Source organism: Tachypleus tridentatus, chromosome 13, assembly GCF_004210375.1.
Source record: "Tachypleus tridentatus isolate NWPU-2018 chromosome 13, ASM421037v1, whole genome shotgun sequence".
NCBI lineage: Eukaryota > Metazoa > Arthropoda > Merostomata > Xiphosura > Limulidae > Tachypleus > Tachypleus tridentatus.
Genome location: NC_134837.1, coordinates 209,459,766 through 209,483,536, shown reverse-complemented (window position 1 = coordinate 209,483,536; position 23,771 = coordinate 209,459,766). Strand labels below are relative to the sequence as shown.

At 36.7% G+C, this 23,771-nt stretch overlaps 1 protein-coding gene across 6 annotated transcripts in view; it reads left to right on the top strand.

The window, feature by feature from the left end:
- Positions 1 to 23,771, top strand: part of LOC143235984 (katanin p80 WD40 repeat-containing subunit B1-like) — an 82,114-nt gene that overhangs the window by 3,689 nt on the left and 54,654 nt on the right. For 3 of the 6 annotated variants that reach the window (XM_076474137.1, XM_076474136.1, XM_076474134.1), the window contains exon 3: positions 5,285 to 5,415. In XM_076474137.1, the coding sequence (XP_076330252.1) occupies positions 5,285 to 5,415 (131 nt within the window). Of the gene's footprint in view, positions 1 to 3,946; positions 4,154 to 5,284; positions 5,416 to 23,771 lie in introns of those variants that run through there. The other 3 variants (XM_076474133.1, XM_076474132.1, XM_076474135.1) reach the window with 2 other exon arrangements.

Genomic DNA, 23,771 nt, shown 5'->3' with positions numbered 1-23,771 from the left:
AAATCTTTCCAGTATGCACTACAAATGTTGAAAGACAACAAAGTATTTAGAACTGTTGAACATAGTTATTTTCATATTTTTTGTGATTTATTTAAACACTATTACAAAAATGTTACCACTAAATATGTGGTAACTTTCCAGTGAGCACACACTTGTCAGTGTTTGGGAGTTCATGTGATTTTTATAAAAACCTCCTATTTGTTATTTTTGATCTATGGATACAAGAGTTTTAAAAATCTTGCATTTCCTTACTTATGATAAAGGTTTACTTTTTGTTATAGCTTTATTATAGTGGGAAAAGTTTAAATATTTTACTGAAGTGTAACACATTTTAGATTTTGGTTGTTCTGTTTAACGTTACATTAAAGGAAATTTCAGTGGAAAGATTTTTAAGTACTTTATTTGCATTTCTCTGCAAAGGTTTACATGGATCTCACTGTAACAACTGAAACAAAAATTCATCACATATAAACGAGTAAGCTAACTCAATTTCTGAGACATTTTGTAATATGTGCATCAAACATGCAGTTCAATAACTTCCGTGACCTAATGTTGATGTTTTTTTTTTTTTTTGTGCTGTATGCATCAAAACATCATTGAAAATACAAATTCAAAAATATTTTTTTATCCTGGGCAGCTTAACACACATCGTTACACACATTGTTATTCATGATGCATGTAATTTATTGTTATGCTCACTAACCATTACTTAGGAAAGGCTTAACAACCAACTATTTAATGTGTCTAATTGGTTACAATTATAAGAAACCAGAGGAGAGTCATAGTGAAAAGATCAAATGAGGTGATGTGAAAATTTTTTTACGTGTACACTCTTAACTTTTCGAAAGTATAATGTTTAAAGAATTTGAAAGTGTTAACAGGCCCAGTCTTGTGATTACAATGTAAATCAAAGTTAAACTGAACTTCAAAGTAGAATTTATAGTTATCTAACTTCTGTTCAGTCAGTGATAAAACAAACGAGATAAATGGTGCTGTTCTTACCATATGGTAACTCTTCATATATCTTTGCAATTTCCTGTTTTAAAAAGAAGAGTGTGTGTGGAACATTAAACAATTTATTTTGGTGGTTATTGTGAAATTGACTAGGTATTTGCATGGTGCATGTTCTACAGACATTTTTGTTGATTTATAGAGGGCAAAGTGTTTATGTTTGTTTATGCAAGTTTTCACTTGGCAAGTCATTTGAAGTCAATAGACTGATGTATTATGTGTATGTGTTTGGTTTAACTATTAAGTTAACCAGATTTTATCTTGAAGATTCTGTGTGGAAGAATTAACATTATTTAAAACATTTTAGAAGTGTTAAGAGATGTTATCCATATGAACCCTCATGGCTTCTCCAAATCAGTTTTTTTTTTTTTTATTTAAGTATCCAATTTGTTTGTGGATTCATGAGTTTGTTGGTTGAAAGGTGCCTGATAAAATTAAAATCAAAATGCATTGAATATGATAATTAAACCTACTAGTTACTTGGGGGGTCCTGATGTATTTTACACTGACCACATCTAACTTCTGTGGTCACTTTTCTTCATGAGTATTGTACAAAAACAAAATTGTTTAGTATGATGCAGTGCATGAATCCTACTAGATGTGGGGAGGGGGGGTAGAAGATATCTAGTTTTGATTTAGTTTATTTTACTTTCCAGTTTGGAGACTATAAATTTGTATGGGTGTGTGGTCATTTTGCATCACCAAGGCCAGCTTACAGAAGTTTCTATAAACTAAAGAAAACTGTTTTACTGTTTAGATCTTAGTCCTTTAAAGGTCAAGATTGGACATAACAAACAATCAGTCTACTATTATTATTATTTTTTACAAAACTCTAAAATCTGACAAGTTAGTAAATGTTGTGTTAGCTGGGAGATAAATATCATTTTGTATGTTTATCAGAATTTTTAATGTTATTTGACCACATTTTGTCATGATGGTTAAAATCATTCTGAAGTGCTAATGATAACATAGACTCAGCTCTAGGTATCTAGTTATTGTTTATTCTCATCAAGGTGATTTATGTTCACAAAAATAATAGTATTACAATGATTATTTTTAATGCTATTATGTTCTAAACCTTTTATATCAGATTTATTATTTCTTGTAACTAAATATAAATCTATCCAATGGTGTAACCAAGGTCAGGCCAAACCAATGTCTGGGTGATAAATTCTGAAATGCATAAAACTAGTTTGTTATGGTAAGAGTGGGGGATAAAGAGGGGGAACAAATAATCAAATAGGTAACAGAATCAAAAGGATAAAATGCTCCCCATGTATATAATGGGTAAACCAGTTGGTTGTGTGTAAAATGTTTGATTTTAATGTAATTACACACAATTGAATGGCAGAACAATATAATCTTCCTTAGTCACAGTCTTGGGCAGATTCTACATACATACATATATTCAAAAGGGACCAAATGGAAGTTCTTTCTGTAACGTATGTACATCCTGGTGGGTATGGGCAAATATAAGGGTTTCTGTTCACCACTGTGCTTGTTCCAATTTTGTTGTTCACCACTTCATTTGATTTTAATTGGCCTCTTGTGATAAAGCTAATTGAATAAAATTGAAATGTTTTTGTTAGAATGAGATGTAAATTGTATAAATGGTTCCTAGTGGAGAAGGTGATAAATAAGTAACAGTTATTATGTAATTTAGGCATCAGATTTTTACTACTTATCATAAGACTATGTGATTTAAATACAAAAGTGTGACTTGTGGTAATGAATTACCATTTTACTCTTCGAAAAACTAATACTGCATCTAATTATATCAAAATATTTAAAGTTTTTGGCTTTTGTATGTTTTGAAGCTATTGAGCATGAATTCAAGTGTATAATAAGAAACACTGTATGGATTGTTTGTCTGTTCACACACTGTGCTTCAGTGGTCTTCTTCTCAACATTTCCATGTCTCCACTGAACAATGCTTCTTGCCTCAGCACTTTTTATAGGTAACTGTTGATGTGTATTCATACCTTACATTTGGACATGGTATTATTCAATTTGCAGATTTACTTTTTCCACACAAAAATGTAACCAACTGACTGATTTGTGAAAGGCCTTCTCTTTTGCTGCACTGTACCTTCTAAACTACTGCAAAACTGTGCATCTGAACAGCTTGGAGTGAACATTGCTTCTTACAGAGGTTTTTCAAGTTCATAATAAAAACAACCTACTCACCTGAACCACTGATAATATTAATACAGTCCTCATTGTTGTAACTACTACTAGTTTGTTCTTATGAAACACTGATTATTACTGCAAGGCTGTGCATGTGAACAGCTTAGAGTGAACATTTCTTTCAGAGGTTTTTCAAGTTCATTATAAAAACCACCTACTCACCTGAACCACTGATAATATTACTTCAGTCCTCATTGTTGTAACTACTACCAGTGTGTTCTTTGGAACCACTAAAAATATTACTTCAGTCCTCGTTGTTGTAACTACTACCAGTGTGTTCTTTGGAACCACTGATAATATTACTTCAGTCCTTGTTGTTGTAACTACTACCAGTTTGTTCTTTGGAACCACTGATTATTACTGCAAGGCTGTGCATGTGAACAGCTTGAAGTGAACATTGCTTTTTACAGAGGTATTTTGACTTCTTAATAAAAACCACCTGCTCAGTCATAAGTGATGCAGGTAAAATTGGCATCTCTCCAGTAACAAACAAGTCATGGTAGCACATACTGTAGCTACAGTTTGGATGGATGTACTTGTAAGGGTTTCATCATTATGTAAATATTTAGCTGTCTCATTTAAGTCTTGCTAGTTCCTTTCCTTCAGTAGTGATAAAACTGTTATCTAACCAAGCAGATAAAATTCTGTCCTAAGAAATCTTTTAAATGCATTAGAAGTGTCTTGCATGAAAGTAAAGTTTTAGTGTTATTGTCAGTTGTTTTTAATGCATTGTTTCAGAATCTACAGGGTGTCTTCCTTGTCAGTCAATACGATAAACATGTGTAATTGAAAATATTATGGTCCAGGTGAAAGATATTTGATTTTGAAAGCTTTTTCCATTTATGACGAATATTACATTCTGTGATGCAGCGTGGCAAAAAATCCTCCACTGTAGTTGTTGAACGAAGAACCAAGTTCTTCCATCAGAAGAGAGTAGTCCGGTCTGTTAAATGGGGTAACGTGGTTAACATTAAGAAAACCTTCTAGTATTTTTCATCTAAAGATTATTAGTGGAGTTTTGGTACAACTTGGACAGAAAGTTGAATGTATATGATGCATATTTTACATAAACACTCACCTATGTTTCTCCAACACTTAGACTGATTGATAAGTTAAACTTTTAGTTCATAAACAGTAAATTCATTTGTAAGCTTATACAAAGAATAATTATGAATAAAATATCTTTTTAGTAATGCAAGATGTTAGAATTTGTTAGCCAAAGTATTTTGTTTTTAAACTTACTAGAATATTTTAACTTTTGTATTATGTTATAAAACAGATCATGCAATTATTATTTTATGATTATTGTTATATATGTTTATGTACAGTAAAGAACCACCTTGAGTACTGAGAAGCTGAGGATACTGTAATTTAAGATTACCTTGTGAACCAATTCTTCTGTTCTTCTGAAGCAGGTGCTATATCTATATCACCATTTTCATTCATGGGTTTTGAATTAAACCAACTTTTTATGAAGGTTTTTTTTCTGTAAGTTTCACACCAGAAACTTTAAAAACTGTCAGTGTCAACTGCCAATAGCATTACTCCAGTCATTGTTGTACCTCCTTCCAGTTTGTTCTTCCAAAACTTTGATATTACTCTAGTTCTCATTGTTGTACCTACTACCACTTTGTTCTTTTGAAACACTGATAATATTACTCTAGTTCTCATTGTTGTAACTACTACTGGTTTATTCCTCAGTTGAAATTTCTAAGAGTAAGACTTTAATACTAAGTCATTTAGTTGTAATGAATTCATTTTTCATTTAATGTGAAAACCATCAATGTTTTATATTTATGATAACTTATATAATATCTTCAAAAGCCAGTAATATTTTAAGTTTAATAAAAAAAACCAAAAACATTTGTGATCAGTATTTATGCCTGTAACATCAGGTGAACTTGGTGAAATGTATTGAGTGCAAAGTTTGAATCCAGTCTTACTTTATGAGGAAGAAGTCTGCCCTAGTTTCCAAAACATAATTTCATGAAGATTCTTAGATACATGTAGTAATAAATAATTATGTGTCTTCAGTGTAATATGAGAGTTGTTTGTTTTACCTTTCTCTTTTTTTTACATTTTCTAGAAGAGTTTATGGCCCACGGGGCCAGTGTTCGTTGCCTAGCCTTTGGAAAGAAATCTGGCCGGGTTATAGTCACTGGAGGAGAGGACAAAAAGGTCAATCTGTGGGCAGTAGGAAAACCAAACTGTATAATGGTAAAATTTTTATTATATCATGCATGTGTGTAATGAATAATATAGTATTATTGAGGGTTATTTCTTCACTTGTGTACATTGTTTAAAACAAGATAGTAAGCCAGTAAAAATAATGTTATATAGGGAGGTACTATGACTGATTATTTTAGGTTATAGATACACAGTTTTGTTTTGTTTTCTTCTGTTATTAAAATGTTAATTAATCAACATTTATTTAATTGAATAATGTATATTGTTCAAAAGTGTAGTAGAAGTGTCACTGAAATAGTAAATTATTGGTTTAGTTCCAGAGCTTGTCTTGAGAAGAGCTAGTTGTTCTTTCATTGTAAAATAATTGATAAAACATCAGCCAATTTTTGAAGTTTGTTTCAAGTTAACTTCATATCATATCTGTTACTCATTTTGAAACTTTTCTTTCAGTGTTTTGGGGACAAATTTTTCTTATTCTTTAACTCTGCACAAGAAGACGTAGAGTGGGATGGGGAATCATGGGTGAATAAAATGATTTAATTATCAGATTTTAAAAAGTTTCAAGATTACTGATAATTCACTGAGTTTTAAATCATTTGAATAATACAAGATAGCAATTGTGTGATTATTCTTCAGTGCACATTATTAATGTCTCTTTATGAAATGTTTACAAATAAGCTAGGTGAGTGATTAATGGAACTAGCTAACTGATTAATCATCAAACTCATTAACTGATTGCATTTAATAAGAACAGTAGTTTGAGTTAGTTGGTTATTTTTCATCTCACTGCCCCTCGGTGTGGATTCCTGTACGTGGTGAGGGGACCTCCCAGGGAAGGTTTTGTTCTATCTGGTTACCTTCTCTGGGATCTAAACATCCACCCACGTGTTTGCCTGTGTGGCGACCCGTGAAGGGGAGGAGAGGATCCTGGTGGTTGAGGGGTCCAACCCTAACACACCACTTTGGCCTCGAATTCCTGTAGACGGGCGACCTTTGGGTGGCCCCCCTTGGGTCAATCGGCTGGTCCACTTGGGCTAGAGTCAACCAAGTACCAGTGTTGGAAGTTCTCAACGGGTGTTGTGGACATTGTGCCTGATGCTGGTGTTTGGGTATAGTGCTCACCAAACCCTGGCGTTGCTGCATTGTCCTTGCGTGACTTTGTAGTGCGTCCCCTTGTAGGGCTCCATGGTGGGTGGGGTCAGTGGGTACCGAAATTTTTTCTTTTTCCTATGGATCCTCTAAAAAATTTAAATAAAATTGTAAAAAACAGTCAATGGGTAGCGACCACGCCTTGAATACTCAGAACAGCAATCTTCAACATCAGTAACACACGTACCTCATTTTCTTATATTACATTCTCTTTCGGATAAACCTTTAGGGCAAATGTCCCCTTTTTTTATTCAAAAGGGACAAGAGGGACTTGCTGGCTCTCCAAAGTCAGTAAAGAAACTTCGATCTGGTGACATGTGGGTTGAAACATCCACATCCCAACACAGTGAACTCCTCTTGAATTCAAAGGCAATTGAGGATATACCTATTGAGGTTACACCCCATGTTACCTTGAATTCTTCACGAGGAGTTATTGTTGAAAGGGATTTGAAGAACGTTCCCGAGTCAGAGATTCTCGCTGGTCTCTCCACTCGCAAAGATGGAGTTACACTGCCAACAAATACCCTCGTTTTAACATTTACTTCACCACGTGCACCTGCCACCATCAAGGCAGGTTATCTCATTTGCAGGGTTCGGCCATACATACCAAACCCTCTTCGATGTTTCCAATGTCAGAGATTCGGCCACTCAAAGATATCTTGTCGTGGTTCCCTGGCATGTGCTCGTTGTGGAGGCAAGGACCACGATGCCTATGACTATAACATGAACCCACATTGCATAAACTGCAATGGTTCTCACCCCTCTTACTTTCATTCTTGCCCAAAATGGTTGGAGGAAAAAGAGGTGCAGCATTTGAAAACGACACATAACATTAGTTATCCTGAGGCTCGGAAATTGCTGTCCACAACTCCATCTCGGACATATGCTGCTGCACTTCATTCCACAACTACAGTGGGAGTGCAGACAGATCTCTCTGTGCCTCCAAGAGAATCGTTTTCAAAACAAATGAAAAGCCTTTTGACCTCCGTGGTTAAAAAGGTTGAATCGACTTCCACACCCATCTCTGTTCCTCCCATACTTTTCAACAAACCTCAAGATTTACGTCCTTCAGTTTCAAATACAGGCATTTCTTCTGATACATCTTTTTCTCCCACCACAAGAGACAAAACAATTATTCGTTCGCGTCCTCAGTCACTGGATTTCCCTTCCAATAACAAAAACCTGCCCACCCGACCCAGAGCAGGATCCATGGAGGTTGATAGACCTCCTCCGACTAAAGACAGTAAAGAAAAAAGACGTGGTCGTAAACCGAAGGGTTCTCCAACCACTTCACCTACCCGTTCTTAAAAATGGCCACCTTGATACAATGGAACTGTCGAGGTTTACGTTCTAATCTGGATGATATCAAAACGCTGATTGCTTCCTACCATCCTGTTTGTCTTTCTTTACAAGAAACATTTCTCAAAACTGCTGATACTGTCTCCATTCGGCAGTTTTCTCTATACAGAAATGACAAGTTGTGTGATGGTCGAGTATATGGAGGGGTGGCACTGTTGGTTGATCAGCACGTGCCCACCCTGTCTTTGCCACTCAACACACCCTTGGAGGCTGTAGCCATCCGTGTTTCCTTGGGTCATACCATCACTGTTTGTTCTCTGTACCTGTCCCCTGGAGAGACATATGATCAATCAGATCTTGATGCTCTCGTTGAACAATTGCCGTCTCCATTTCTAATCCTAGGGGATTTTAATGGACATCATCCCCTCTGGGGAAGTGCTATTATTGATGGGAGGGGCCGATCTGTAGAGCGGATGCTCTCTGATCACAATATTGGTTCTTCCACTTACTTTCATGCACCTAGTCAGTTCTTTACCGCTATTGATCTCTCAGTTTGCTCCCCTTCATTATTCTCCCATTTTTCATGGAGGGTTGACAGTAATCCACTAGGCAGTGATCATTTTCCAATCCTTTTGAGAGAGACTGGTCGTGGTCGTTGCCACCCTACCCGCGTGCCCCGGTGGAAGCTGGATCAGGCAGACTGGTCCACTTTCACTGCTCTCGCAGAACTTGATCCTGCCATCGTAAATCAGCCATCAATAGACGACTGTGTAGCAGCGGTAACTGACTGTATTACACATGCAGCTGCTCAGTGTATTCCCAAAACCTCGACACGTTTTCCACGATATCCTCGCCCGTGGTGGAATCCTGCTTGCCACTTAGCACGGAAGGCTCAAAAGCGGGCCTGGGATACTTTTCGTAGATATCCCACACTTTCAAACCGGGTTGCTTTCCAACGGGCCTGTGCACGTGCTAGGTGGGTAAGACGTCAAAGCCAGAAGGAATCTTGGATTAAGTTCACAACCAGCATATCTTCTACCACCAGTTCCAAGATCATATGGGACAGGATTCGAAAGGTTAATTGACACTACAATTCTATCCCCCTCTCGATCTTACTCTCTCATGGTCAGGAGGTGACTGATGTTCGGAATATCGCTAACACTCTAGGTGAAAGCTTTTGCCGGGTATCTAGCACTTCTGCTTCTTCCTCCACCTTCCTGGCCATCACGACTCGGGCAGAGCGATCACCTCTTTCCTTTCGAACTGATTGTTTTTTTTTACTATAATTGTCCCTTTACCCTGGTGGAACTAAAAATGGCCCTTCATCGGTCTGCCAGTACGTCTGTTGGACCTGATGATATTCATTATGACATGCTGCACCATCTATCTCCTGCTTCTCTTGATGTCCTTCTGATTGTTTTCAACCGGATCTGGCAGGAGAGTGTTTTTCCTGATGCCTGGCGCCAGGCTATTATTTTACCTTTCTCTAAGCCAGGGAAAGATCCCAAGATTCCTTCAAACTACCGTCCAATTGCTTTGACGAGCTGTCTCTGTAAGACATTAGAAAGGATGGTTAATGCTCGTCTTGTTTGGTTCCTTGAATCAAACAACCTCCTCTCGCCCACCCTGTGTGGGTTCCGTCGACAGCACTCCACCACAGACCACCTAATTCGTCTTGAAACATCTATCAGAGAAGCCTTTCTCAACCGCCAACATCTTGTATCAATATTCTTTGACATAGAGAAGGCTTACGACACAACATGGAGGTATGGCGTTTTGCGAGACCTCCATACATATTGGTTACGTGGCCATCTACACATGTTTATTAAAAATTTTTTTAATGGACAGGATATTCCAAGTTCGTGTGGGGTCGACACTTTCCCGTTCTTTTGTACAGGAACTTGGAGTCCCTCAAGGCTGTGTATTGAGTGTTACACTCTTCAGTATAAAGATAAATGCCATCACTGAACAACTCCCTCTCACTATTGCAAAGGGCTGTATGTCAACGACTTTCACATCTCATGTCAGTCGTCGAACATGAGATATATTGAGCGGCAACTACAAACTGCCCTCAATTGTGTACTGAAGTGGACTACAGCGAACGGCTTTAATTTCTCTCTCTCTAAAACCGTATGCATGCACTTTTGCCGTCAACGGGGTATTCACCCTGATCCTGAACTTCATATCAGTGAGGTTTCACTGCCAGTGGTCCCAGAGACCAAGTTCTTGGGACTTATCTTTGATCGTAAACTGACCTTTATACCACACTTAAAGCAGCTTCGGGTCAAATGCATAAGAGCACTGAACATCATCCGTGTTCTCTCTTCTACCAGTTGGGGGGCAGATCGCTGTTCAATGTTAAAAGTATATCGTGCTCTTATTAGATCGAAACTCGATTATGGATCAATGGTCTATGGCTCTGCCAGACCCTCGGCCTTAAAGATGCTGGACTCCATTCATCACCAAGGACTTTGACTCTGCACTGGGGCTTTCCGTACCTCTCCAGTTCAAAGTATATACATTAAATCTCATGAACCTTCTCTACACCTTCGCCGTTTACAACTATCTTTACAATATACTTGGAAACTTCATTCCTTACCAAAGCATCCCACCTGGAAATGTGTTTTCCTTCCTCGGTGGGCAGTACTTTTTCAGAACAGACGATCTGTCATTGCTCCATTTGGCCTTCGCATCCGGGCGCAATTGGATGAATTGGGTCTGTCCTTGGATAACATTGCAGATTCCACAGGTTGGCCCATCCCACCATGGCTTATTACAGCCCCCAAATGTGACCTTTCTTTCAGTCACCTAAAAAAGGCAGATACTCCAGATTGGAAGTACCGTCTTCTATTCAATGAATATCTTTCAAACAATCATTCAGTTCCCATTTATACAGATGGTTCCAAATCAGGTAATTCAGTGGGCTCTGCTATGGTTTGCTATGGATCAGTAGTTGCGCGCAGAATCCTTTCTACAGCTTCTGTGTTCACTGCTGAACTGTATGCCATATCTCTTGCCCTGGATCATATTGCAGCTGAGCAGTACTCCAACTGCACTATTTATACTGATTCACTTAGTTCTATACTTGCCTTGGAATCGCTACACGTTAGCTCACATCCTATTCTCGCTGATATTCGAAACCGACTGGCCCATTTCTCATTAGCAGCTACTTCAATCCAGTTATTCTGGATACCAGGCCATGTTGGTATTCGCGGGAACGAGCTTGCAGACATGCAGCTAAATATGTCTGCTTCAGCACCATCACTCCTATGCCTATTCCGTACATGGACTATGGTGTTGTCTTCAATGCTCGGCTCCGTGCCAGCTGGCAGTCCACTTGGAGTGAGCAACGTGACAACAAACTTTTTCAAATCAAACCCAAAATTGGACTTTGGCCATCTAGCTTTCGTAAAGTTCGGAAGGAGGAAGTTGTTCTCACTAGGCTACGCATTGGTCACAGTTTTGTAACTCATCATTTTCTTTTATTTGGAACTGATGCACCAATGTGTAGTTTGTGTAACACTCAAATCACTATCAGCCACGTTTTACTTTCTTGCCATCGTTACAATTCTCAACGACGGCAATATTTTAAACATATTTTTTCCCAGGGTCAGTCTGTAACATTGGACAGAGTTATTGGTGATGGTGACTCTGTCCATCTTGATAATGTTTTTAATTTTTTAATGGCCATTAATCTTTTAATCTCATTTAAGTGTTGCATATTTATTCATTACACCTTTTTAATTGTGGTTCCTTTTTTACAGTTTTAACCTCTCTCCTTCAATTTGACATTGGACAATGGCCAGAACATTAAATAACTCAACACCAGGACTGGAAAGGCCAACTTCAGGTGACTAACGCTACTGTTTGAACTATCCGTTTGAACTACTCGTTAGTCGTCCTGGCGAGTTGTTATTATACTTTTGCTGCATATCATTTCACACTTTTACTACTTAACTTTTTAGTACTGGCCATATTGACTCATAACCCGGAACCAGGACTGGAAAGACCAACTTCAGGTGACTGACGGTGGTTTTTATACTTACCTGTTAGTCTTCCTGGCGGGTTACGATCATTACCATTCTGCTACAGGTAGTTCTTTACAACTTTGTTGACTGGATGTCAACATTGGTTTTTATGCCATTTTCTGTTTTAATTGCCGTTTTGATTTTATCTTCAATTACTTTTACAAATTTTACTCCATTTACTTGACTTTTATCTTTTTACTGGACATTTGGCTACTCATTATTATGATTTTGCTATGTGTCTTTTAAAACTTCTATTCTTTTACATTTTGATACTGGTTGCTATGACACACAACACGGAACCAGGACTGGAAAGACCAACTTCAGGTGACTGACGGTGGTTCTTGAACTTACCTGTTAGTCTTCCTGGCGGGTTATGATCATTACCTTTTTGCTAGAGTAAATACCTTACAACTTCTTATACTCTGCCTTCTATCTTAACATTGTAGACTAGGTGTCAACATTGGTTTTATACTTTTTTTGTTTTACCTTCATTTCCATTTATGTCTATTACTACATTTATTTATTTTTATTTTTTTTACATTTTTACCGAATGTCTGGCGCAGATAGCCTCGCTGCTTTGTGCCATAAAACACTAAATCAATCAATCAATTCATCTCACTGACAGCATAACACACACTCATAGACAATTGGGTTATCTGAATCTATTACTACGTATTAACATGTTAAACTAGTTCATAGTTTTCTCTGTTTATTTAATTGTTATTGAACAATGTTAAACAGAAGCAACATTTTTTTTAGTTTATTTTATTGAATTAACTATATTTTGATAAACTTTTACATATTCAACTTGCAACTTCTTGTTACAATACTCAGACGTTTATTACCTTCCTGTTCCTTATTAGGCTTGGTAAAAGTAGGTTCAAAACCTGATGAAATTTCAACTTGCACTGATATTTAATGATACTTGTAACCAGTAAGTAAAGTGTTTTAGGAAAGAGACCTTCCTTTAAAGGTGTTTGGAAACAATTAGGGAGAGAGAAGTCTTCACAGGTGTTATGGATGCTGTTCTTGGTGCCTTCATGTATCGTAGTTTGTTGTCATATAAACAGTAATTTTCTTATTAAAACATGTGTTAATCATCAAATATGTCTTGTGTTATAGTCGAGGGCTTTTCCCTATATGCTGTTTTGTGTCTTCAAGACAGTCTTAACATCTTTGAGCTGCTGTGTTAAACACATCATGGATAACTTAATCATAATTTCAAATTTCAGAACTTATGAGTCGCTTCTATTACAAGAAGCTAAAATATGAAATATAAGTGGGATAACTGGCCCATTGTGTGCAGTGGGACATTCCACTGTTCACCAGAAATTCATACTAGTAATGAGCTGATATGACTGTTGCTTTCTCATGGATTTATGAGGACATTTGTCACCTAATTTTTTTTCATGGAAAATCAGTAAAAGTTAATAAACAAAGGGGAGGCTCATGGTATTGATAGCCCCTGGGCCTAGGGTGGCTCTCATTGCTCCTATGGGCGTTTCATCATTATCATCTCACTGACTGTTACACAATGTACGTCTAAGGCAAGCTGAACTGTGTCATTATCATCTCACTGACTGTTATACAATGTACGTCTAAGGCTAGCTGAACTGTGTCATTATCATCTCACTGACTGTTATACAATGTACGTCTAAGGCAAGCTGAACTGTGTCATTATCATCTCACTGACTGTTATACAATGTACGTCTAAGGCAAGCTGAACTGCGTCATTATCATCTCACTGACTGTTATACAATGTACGTCTAAGGCTAGCTGAACTGCGTCATTATCATCTCACTGACTGTTATACAATGTACGTCTAAGGCAAGCTGAACTGTGTCATTGTCATCTCACTGACTCTTGATACCAGGAGCGTAGATTTTTTACACCCGATGGGAGGAATGATTTTTGCAACCACTTATGTGGACTGTTCAATTTGCAAATTGGTAATCTCTGATTACGTGAACCTGAAAGCTGTAAATATGCAGTTACAGAGTAATCTTGTTGCCACGATACTTGCATGTATATTTAGGCCTACTGACCGATACTTACAAACTATCGCTTAGATCGAAAAGCTTTGAAGCACGCCTATATTAAAGATGTACATTTCGGCTACTGAAAAGCCTACATCTAGGCCTAATTATGTAATTCGATTGGTAAGAACACGAGAATCACAAGAACAAACACACAATTTGTAGGCCTGTGATGCAATAAAACAATTCAATAGACCAAACTGTCGGGGGGCTGATTGTATGCACCATACCCCCACCTAAAATGAAGGTGGCTGTATACCCCAATCCCCCCAGGATCTACGCCCCTGCTTGATACCGTATTTAGATAAAATATTCCAAAATGGCAAACGGGTTTATTCGTGGTCAAGTATTTCGTTCTTTATTTAAACTGTGTTATAAAACTAAACGACAGTAATATTTTTGGTGGTGTTTTTTTATTGCAAATATTTTCACAGATGTTGAATTTGTGTGTATTTAGTAAATTCTGCGTTCAAGAAATAATCGGTTACGTACACTTCATGTGTTATTATTTGTATCTTAAATTATTTTTATTCTTTCCAAAGATAGCCAAAATATAGTTATGCACAATCACGACTGAATTGTATTCGTTCAAAGTAGAGTTAAGAAATCGTGGAAAACAAAAATAAGCGTCCAGTGAGCGTATCGTCATGGGAAAACCGCGGTCGTAAAAACATGAAATATTTCTGAAAGGTATAACTGTCGTTGTGCTCTTCCCAATTCTGTAATTACGGAGTTTCAGCAAGTACAGACAGTTTCAAGTAGTGATTTAAATGAGCAAATTATTCTTAAATTGCCGTTTCACTATTTGTTGTTTTGCACAAAGAAAAGATTGTTACCGGTCAATGGCCTTCACGGAGACAGCGATGGAAGTCTTGGTTTGTGAAACGGTAAATCTCACGAATTTTCTTAACTATTGTTATCTGACATCATAATGCTTTAAACACGACGCTGTGAATATATATATATATATATATATAAAGTTGATATTTTTGGATGTCTATTAATCCATTGTTTCTGTATTTATCTGGGAATTTCAAAAATATTCAGCAATGATACAACTAATTCATTATTGTGAATAATTCAGTTGACGGGCTGTTTAAAATATATATTATTTTTTACATTTGTTCTTTATTTTAAAACAAGGTGATATTCAACAGTATTATTCGTTATCATCTAAGGTCTAATCATTTCATTATTGTTTACAAAACTCGTTTATATTGTTGCGTTACCGTCATCGTGTTGTTTTAAATCGGAGGTAATTTCAGAAGTCCAATCAGGGACATCCACATTTCTGATTTGTTTTAAAATTATTTTCAACTTTATGTGTTGGCTGACGCTGCTGTTTAATATAATATCAGTGTTAAAAGATGTTATAATTTAATGTGCAATTTTATCATGAAGCTACACATCGAACTATCAGAACTTTGTTTACTGCCGGAAATGAACAGCTGATGCCTGTAAGCTCTTAAACTTACCGCTGCCCCTCTGGTAGACTAGGGAAACATAAAAGCCGTATTTTTAACCGTTAGAAGTGCCAGACGTGTGCATGCTTCAGTAGTGCTGCGGACGTCCAGGATGTTTTTTGATGAGTATTTTGAAAGTTTAAAAGGTTACTACGATTTTAAACGCTGTGTGCGTGCGCTGAAGACAGTCGCCTTCTTGGGCGATGTGAGGGCGAGCTTCCCCAGGAACTGAGGATCAGTGTGATACTACATTTGACCTGGATTCAACCAATCAACAAGCCACAGCCAATTATACCAGATATCTTTTGATTTAATCTTTAGTCTGTGTGTGTGTGTGTGTGTGTGTGAGCCTAAGAATAGACCCCTTTTAGTGGGTTTCACGCGCAGCTGGTGAATAGCACCGAAAATGAGTAGGTCAGTTTTTACTCTGTAGTTTTTCCGAATTACCCATGACGTGTGTATCGTAACCACTGTTAGATGTACATAATCATGGAGTTTCGCGTTATTAAACGAATATTTTTCAATGTTATTTGTGAAATATTATTACAATTTCTAAAGTTCATGGTTATTTACCGTGCTTTCAAGTAAATTAATTTTAAGTGAGTAAATTGGGTAGATACACTATATAACAAGAGATTCAGTAACATAAGTTATAAAGTAACTCGGAATTCTGTTCAAACTAACTGAATATGTGCTATCAAATAAACTGACCAGATATAAAGAGTGATGCACAAATGACGATTGTCAGAAACGTAGTTTTTGTAATTGTATTATTGGACTGGTTGCCTTGACTGGAATTCTAACTTGATTAGGCTGGCTCTGTTGCTTTAGTGCCTATTTCACAACTGTCCGCTTCGCTGAAAATAATATTCCCGATTATCTAAGCCTCATGTATAGTTAATTAGCTGTATTCCTTACCAGCTTGATTTGTGGTTTCACTCTAAGCAAGTAGCTTTTTGTAAAAGGAAATTAATGTTAATTATGTCATTAAATCGGTAATGTCTGGTTATATACAGCAATTAGCGCTATCACGTGACTGGCTATTATTATTATTTAGACACAGTGAAAGCCATAACTTCGAGATTCATCAGAACCACCAGTGGTGGACACTTCTGTCTTCATTTTTATAGGGTGTATCATTATAACCTATACTGCATGTATAGACTCGGTGTAACCTCAATAGAATGACAATGGAACAAAAGTAGCTTAACTCAATAAATTTTATTGTAAGTATGTAGAGGAGTACGGACTTTCCAAGAATTTTGTACTGGTCAGGAAGTTTGGGATTTTTAGATTTTACTCTGTTATAAACTTTCAAAACGTTTTCATTAGTTAACAACAAAATATTACCAATTTAAGGTAACAGCGCAGTTGACGGCAGTGTTTCAAAAACCCGATTAAATTATAATAGATAGATCTACCCATAGCTAATTGCATTGTAAATTGGTAAATAGAAATAATCGAATAAAACTCCTATTTGTGTGTTCTAAATAGTCATTTTCTATGTGACTCCAGAACATGCTAGGTAGCGTGAATTTGGTACGTATCGTGACATGCAGTATGTAGTGTAGTTATAAAAACAAAAGTTACATCAGAATTTGACTGCATAGACGGCTTGTGGAAAGGGGAAGAGGCTTAGTCTCGTATTGCAACAGCTACTTTGGGGAATGGGCTATGTGGCTGAGAAACCGAATCGCCTATCACTTCAGTAGTCCTAAATACCACCAACATCAAGTACCTCAGAATGAAACTGGCCTTTCTTCGATAACACTGGTAAAGAACTGCTCAGTTAGTCCACAAATGGAAAGGTGGAAAAATTAGTAACATTCCAATTAAACCTCGGGTTGTATCCGCTTAGTTTGAAGTTGATCCCAAGGTTGAAGAAGTGGGTTGGAAAGGTTATTTGAATCTGTTGGTGAAACAAACATGGGACTCACAGTGACCTAGAAACAAAATAAATCAAGCTAAAGACAAAAATATAATCAGTAAAAAATACAATATCACTAAGACTAACTCGGTCACTAATAAGATTAAATAAATCTAACTATTTTATACGTGTAGAGTGATTGTTGTTGTTGCCAATCCTTATTATTGAGACCCAAACCTCGTGTTTTATTAACCAGTATCTTGTCCACGAGCGCATTAAGGTTCAGACAGGCCTGAAACTCAATTTTTCTACTGATTGCGAATAAAAACTAGGGTAAAAAGGCTTAAACCTCATTACTGGCTTTTTTTTTAAATCAAGACCTGGGACTACAATTCCAACAGCCGTACCTCAGTCATCCTCTGACCATGTCTGTTTATTATGGACATCGAGAGGGGCATTTCTTTCAATTGATTTATGTATTTAGAAGCAAAACAGAGTTAATCTTCTAAAATTAAAAGGACGAAAGAGCTCGTATAATTTTAACCAATGTTATGGCTTAGGCCTTAGAGCAACATTCATATTATTTCTAACTGGTGTTATGGATTTGATCATGGAGTAAAGTTTTAAATAATTTGTAAGCAGTGTTGTGGCTTAGATTTTAGAGCAACGTTTCTTAGTTTCGGCATCTCACTGCCTCCCTACGTTGCCATATACTACTAAGATATAAGTACAAGAAAAAAACCCATTAAGATTGTGTATGAATATTGTCAGTTTTTGTTTTCGTGAAATACCCCACAGACCGACAAGGTGGTTACTACGGACTGGTGGTTGATAAAACTGGTTTATACCATGGTGTATTACCAACTAGAATACCAGTAACTTACTTATTTTATGGTCGAAATATCCATTGCCTAACGACATAACATGTGATGACGTTCCAGATAATTTAAACTCAATATTTACAACTCTTTTAGAGCATGCTTCTTTTCTGAAACAACTCGGTGATCCCTATCCAAGATCATTCATCTAACCCAATATTTACCGCTCTCAAAATTCCCGGAAAGCTTGTAACCCTGCTTTCTCGATAACGTGTTTATGTGAAAAGTGTACATATCGCATCATGTTGTGAAATATAAGGTGTGAGGGGAATATCTCGGCTAATTTCTTAGCACCAGTTTCGTTTTCATGCCAAAGAACATCCCTTTTATATTTGTATACCTTGATGATACATATTTTTAATAGAGAATTCAGTGTTATATTTGTCTTTACGAACTATTAAAAATACTAGTGTAATTTAATGTTAATAATGCATCGAACTTTTTGTTATCAAGTGAAATAAACGAAGAAGTGGTTGTCAGTAATGTCATTCACATTGAAAACAGTTGTTTCACATAAACAGTTATGTAGTAACGATTTAATTACTTAACATAAGTAGTAATAATTTAGTTTTCTTGCTCAAGCAATAATGGAGTAATGATTATATCGTTTACAGCATGCACAAGAAACTTTCACTTAGAGTAACATTGTGTGAGGTTAACCCACTTTCTTTCCGTCCACTCTTCTGTCTTCTTTTTTCTTCACTAGAAAGAAAAAATAAATTTATCCGTATGTTAATTTTATACGCTAAAAATTACCCCAGGATTTTAAAAACATGGTTCGTAATTAAGGATTTTCCAGTACACTAAATATAAGTATTTCGTAAGATTGTTCAAAAGTACAAGGATGGAGGTTTGAGATGTGTGAACAAACCCTTTTCGGGCCACAATCACTAATTTCAAGAGCCATCATACGTGCAGGTTACCAGCTAGATCAGTATTGTTAACACAACCATAAGACGTTCAGACCTACGAAGGGCAAACGTTTTTGTTTTTTTTTTATCAGTACAGAGGTGTGTGTGTTTTTTTTTCTCAAGGCAAAGCCACATTGGGCTATCTTCTGAGTCCACCGAGTGGAATCGAACCCCTGATTTTAGCGTTGTAAATCCATAGGTTTACCGCTGTACCAGCGAGGGACAGCACAGAGGTACTAGGTACCTTAGTGACAAGGTAAAAGCTATAATGTAAAGTAATTTGTTTTCAAACAAGGTTAAATTTTTTCGCATTTTTATTTCTTTTCGCGTAGCCAAAGTACACGACAAGAGTCTTTGTTTTCTTACACCAGCATATTCGTAACCAGTTTGTAACAGTATACGATAGTTATCAAAAAGGTATTTACCTGCTTATAAATGTGGCGTAGAGATAAACTTCACTCAAGTAATGGTTAGATACCAGTTCGGTTTTTCTAACTGCATGAATATGTTATTTCATCATTTGTTTATCATTGAGTGTTTGTCATAACATGTTTCGTTTTGTGTGTGTGTACGTATACACATATGAACGTTTCTCATGAATATTAGTACAACTTGTTTTTCAGAAGGTGCGCCATCAGCTAGGCGTTGTGATGTCGTACGTAAAAAGATATATTAGTAGGAAAGCACGAAATATTTGTCGGCAAGAACATGCTTGTCTAACCGAGTCTTTGATCCAGAATACTAATGGAGGCCTTGCACTTGATATAAGAAACTTCCCTTTTCATTTAGCGCCCCTATTATTGAGAGACAAACGGTTCCTTCTACCAGACCATATCAATAAAAGATTCTGTAAATTTTTGCCTACTGTCAGTAGCGTAAGAATGTACCGAATCTTGTATAATATTTATTTATTTATGCACATTGTTTAGATTAATCCCTAGTGGCAAAGCGGCATGTCTGCGGACTCGCCGCTAGAAATCGGGTTTCGATACCTGTGATAGGCAGAGCGCATATAGCCATTTGAGTAGCTTTATGCTTGATTCTTAACAAACCCAAAATCGTCGAGATGGTTTACAGTTGCAGAGAACACGATATTACAAGAATAATTTCTCATTTTCAGTTACTACTGTTATGTAAGTACTAGATGTCCAATATGGCGGGGTAAACTATAGACCACGTGACGTTAATGACGTCAGTGTAAAACCTCTACCTAACAATACCATCTGTATTTATGCACAAAGACCCATAGCCGAGCTGCATTGTACCATTAAACACTAAATCAACCAACCAACCCAGATTGGCTCGATCTTAGGACAAGGTCAACAAGTTCACGTCCGTCTTCACTGCGCATACCAACGCATTTCGAGTGTTTAATTTCCTTACTGTTACTATTTCTAACTCATTGTTTTCTCTTCTTTTGTTTTTACTATTATTATGTCAATTTTCATTCATAAGCAACTTTTGGACTTTTTTTTTTTTAATCACCTGGACTGCTTGTCCTGTTGTAAGTTTCCGGTTCGTTGAATGAATACTGTGAATGGTTATTTCACAAAATATCTGTGAAGTTCAAATTATCCTTCAGTGGCGTTACAATACCATGTTAATTATCCTGACAGTAATAAGGTTGCTGTTAAGGCTTAAATTTATCTTAAGAAGAAATCTCGGTCACCTGACGCCACCAATCATTGTTTGTAGTTGTAATTTTGTTGTTGTTAGTACTTTACTCTCTCTGGAACCAGTTATTAACTGCACGATGTGTACTGTGTTTATGTTTGAAGTGAAATACTTGAAATTTCAAATAAGTACGTACTATTTTAATGTCTAGTGATATAAATATATTTAAATTGGACATTTCTTTGTTTTGTTTCTTTCTCCCAGAACAGGTTTATACTTCAGGAATGTTTCGCAAAGTTTATCTGTTTCACCAAATGAATTTTTTGTTTCTTACGTCTTAACATCAATTGTTTGTTGAAAGTAATCATAGCATACGCTGATTAGAAAAAGAAAAAAATCCAGTTCTTTTTTGTTGTTTTTTTTACTTAAAAGAAGATATTGTCTAAAAACCTACAGTAGATGATATATGAGAACTGATGTTTGTTCATGTTGTTTAAACTTTATGTAATGAAAGGGAGGTGCAGTTGAAACACCCAACAAACAATATTCAACCGAGGTAGAGTACAGAAAAACGTTTGTTTATTTTTGAATTTCGCGCAGTGCTACACGAGGGCTATCTTCGCTAGCCGTCCCTAATTTAGTAGTGTAAGACTAGATGGAAGTCAACTAGTCATCACCACTTACTGCTAACCCTTAGGCTACTCTTTTTACCAACGAACAGTGGGATTGAATGTAACATTATAACGTCCCCACGACTGAAACGGCGAGCGTGTTTGGTGGGACGGGGTTTGAACTCGCGACCCTCAACTGCGAGTTGAGCATCCCCTGACCCACTTGGCTACGAGTTACTGAGCTCTTTTTATGTTTTTTTTATTATTATTAATCACAACGTTGCGCAATGGGATATCTATACTCTGCCCATCACGGCTTTCGTGACCATTGACATACTGCTGTGCCACTGGGTTGACTTGCAAAAAAGAAATAAACATTTAATGACTTCTTGAAATGATCATGTGTTGAACTTGATGTGTTTTGATAATACCCATACCAGCCGTTCTGAAATACATTTTTATTTCAAGTGTGTTTCTCGTCGTCAAGAATGTGAAATATGCTTGTTAAAAGACACACAATGATTCTTAGTTTATTAAACCATATATGACAGGTCCAAACACAAAAGCTCTAGAGGAGTTAGAAGACAAACATATATCAAATCGTAGTAGGGTATCTTGTTTGTGCATGTATTAACCAACTGAAACCTAGATGTTTTGTTGTAGTTCTTTCTATGGGTTGTATTTGTATGAAGGTTTATCTGAGAGTGTTTCAGCACTCTGTGTAGGGGATGGCACAGTCATCTGGATTTTCTTTTCTACAGGTCATCAGAAGTTAAATATGTCGTTATCGCTCTATCTGCGGTGTATATGACGCTTTTCAGTTACATAAAGCGTCTCGAAATCGAAAACGGGCAAATAGCCATAGGTCGAAGAAATTTTCGTTTATCATCTTTCTTCAACACCCAGCGTCTACCTAGTTGTAGCAGTAACTATAATTTTATCATTTGATAGAGCAAAAAATTCTTTACGATCCTTTACTATTTGTTATTATTATGTACAAAATAAATTAAAATCATAGTTTTAGTGTAAATGATGTTTTTACCCCTTGAAGTTGTTTATTATTTGTGGATGTTTTGATAGATAATTTTTACACATAAATTGTATGTAAATCAGAACAATATCACAATGATGGAAGGTAGAATAAAACTAAAACCGAGATGCATGTTATGTGAGATACAGATTTTAAAAAAAACGTTCGTGGGCCCGGCATGGCCAGGTGGGTTAAGGCGTTCGACTCGTAATCCGAGGGTCGCGGGTTCGAATCCCCGTCACACCAAACATGCTCGCCCTTTCAACCGTGGGAGCGTTATAAAATGTGACTGTCGAGCCCACTATTCGTTGGTGAAAAGAGTAGCCCAAGAGTTGACGGTGGGTGGTGATGACTAGGTGCCTTGCGTCTAGTCTTACACTGCTAAATTAGGAACGGCTAGCACAGATAGCCCTCGTGTAGATTTGCGCGAAATTCAAAACAAAAACATACCAGCCCATGTTAGTTCAGTGATAATTAGTCGAACACCTGTCCTTCTCTCTATACCATCATACTGTAATAATTATTTAAAGGGTGGAAATGGGTTGGCAGTCATACAGACGTAAAAATATAGGGTGGTTTATGGCTTCTACAAGGTTATTATGTTAACACCTGTAATTTATGTCAAATATAAGGGATGACTGCCTTCCCACAGTAAGAGTTGAAACACAGTAGGTCAAAGCACTCAACTTTTAACCCTTGATTTGATCTTTCTTAACAACCAGCTCAGCCACTGTCACATCTGTATGACAAACGTATCATGACTGATAGATGGAATATTCTTTAATGCCTTTGGCTGCAATAACTAAAAGCATTTTCAGTTATGGTTTAATATATAATAATTACTAGCAACGGACAGTTTTTTAAATATTATATATATTAAATATACAGTGTACCTTGTTCCCTGTTTATGTAAGCCCGTGGCTTACCTTTTTTTAGGTTTCGTTGTGATTCAGCGGTACGTCTGAGGTTTTACAATGTCAAAATCCAGGGTTTGATTCTTGCGCTGGGCCATTCATATATATTCCGTTCTACATACTTTGATCAACAGTTCGCCTGGTATTTGTTTATAGTGTGACTGACATTTTGCTAAATATCTGTTTTTAACGTGACCAACAGTTTACTTTATCGAATATCAAGGTATGAAATTGAGTAGCGTTATTGTCATGATACGAGTTTCAGTTATCGAAGATGCTTTTTAATAAATCATAAGAAAAAACTATTTTTATCGCTCAAGGTAAGAACCATCTGGTGGAAGTTGTAAGCGACAATAAGTTGTTGTAAAAGATTCAGCCGAACATGAAGCACAGTTAGTAAGGGAATAAACACGGGTTTAAGTAAAACATCTGTTTCCGATATTTGACAGTTCTTTATTTAAATAATACACCTTTGAAAATATGATCCACGAGCACCAACAAACGTTTAAGGAGTTGGTAAAGTGGAAGTCATCACAGATATGGTAATATTTGTAAATAGGACGATTGATTTTCGTAGAAAAGCAAC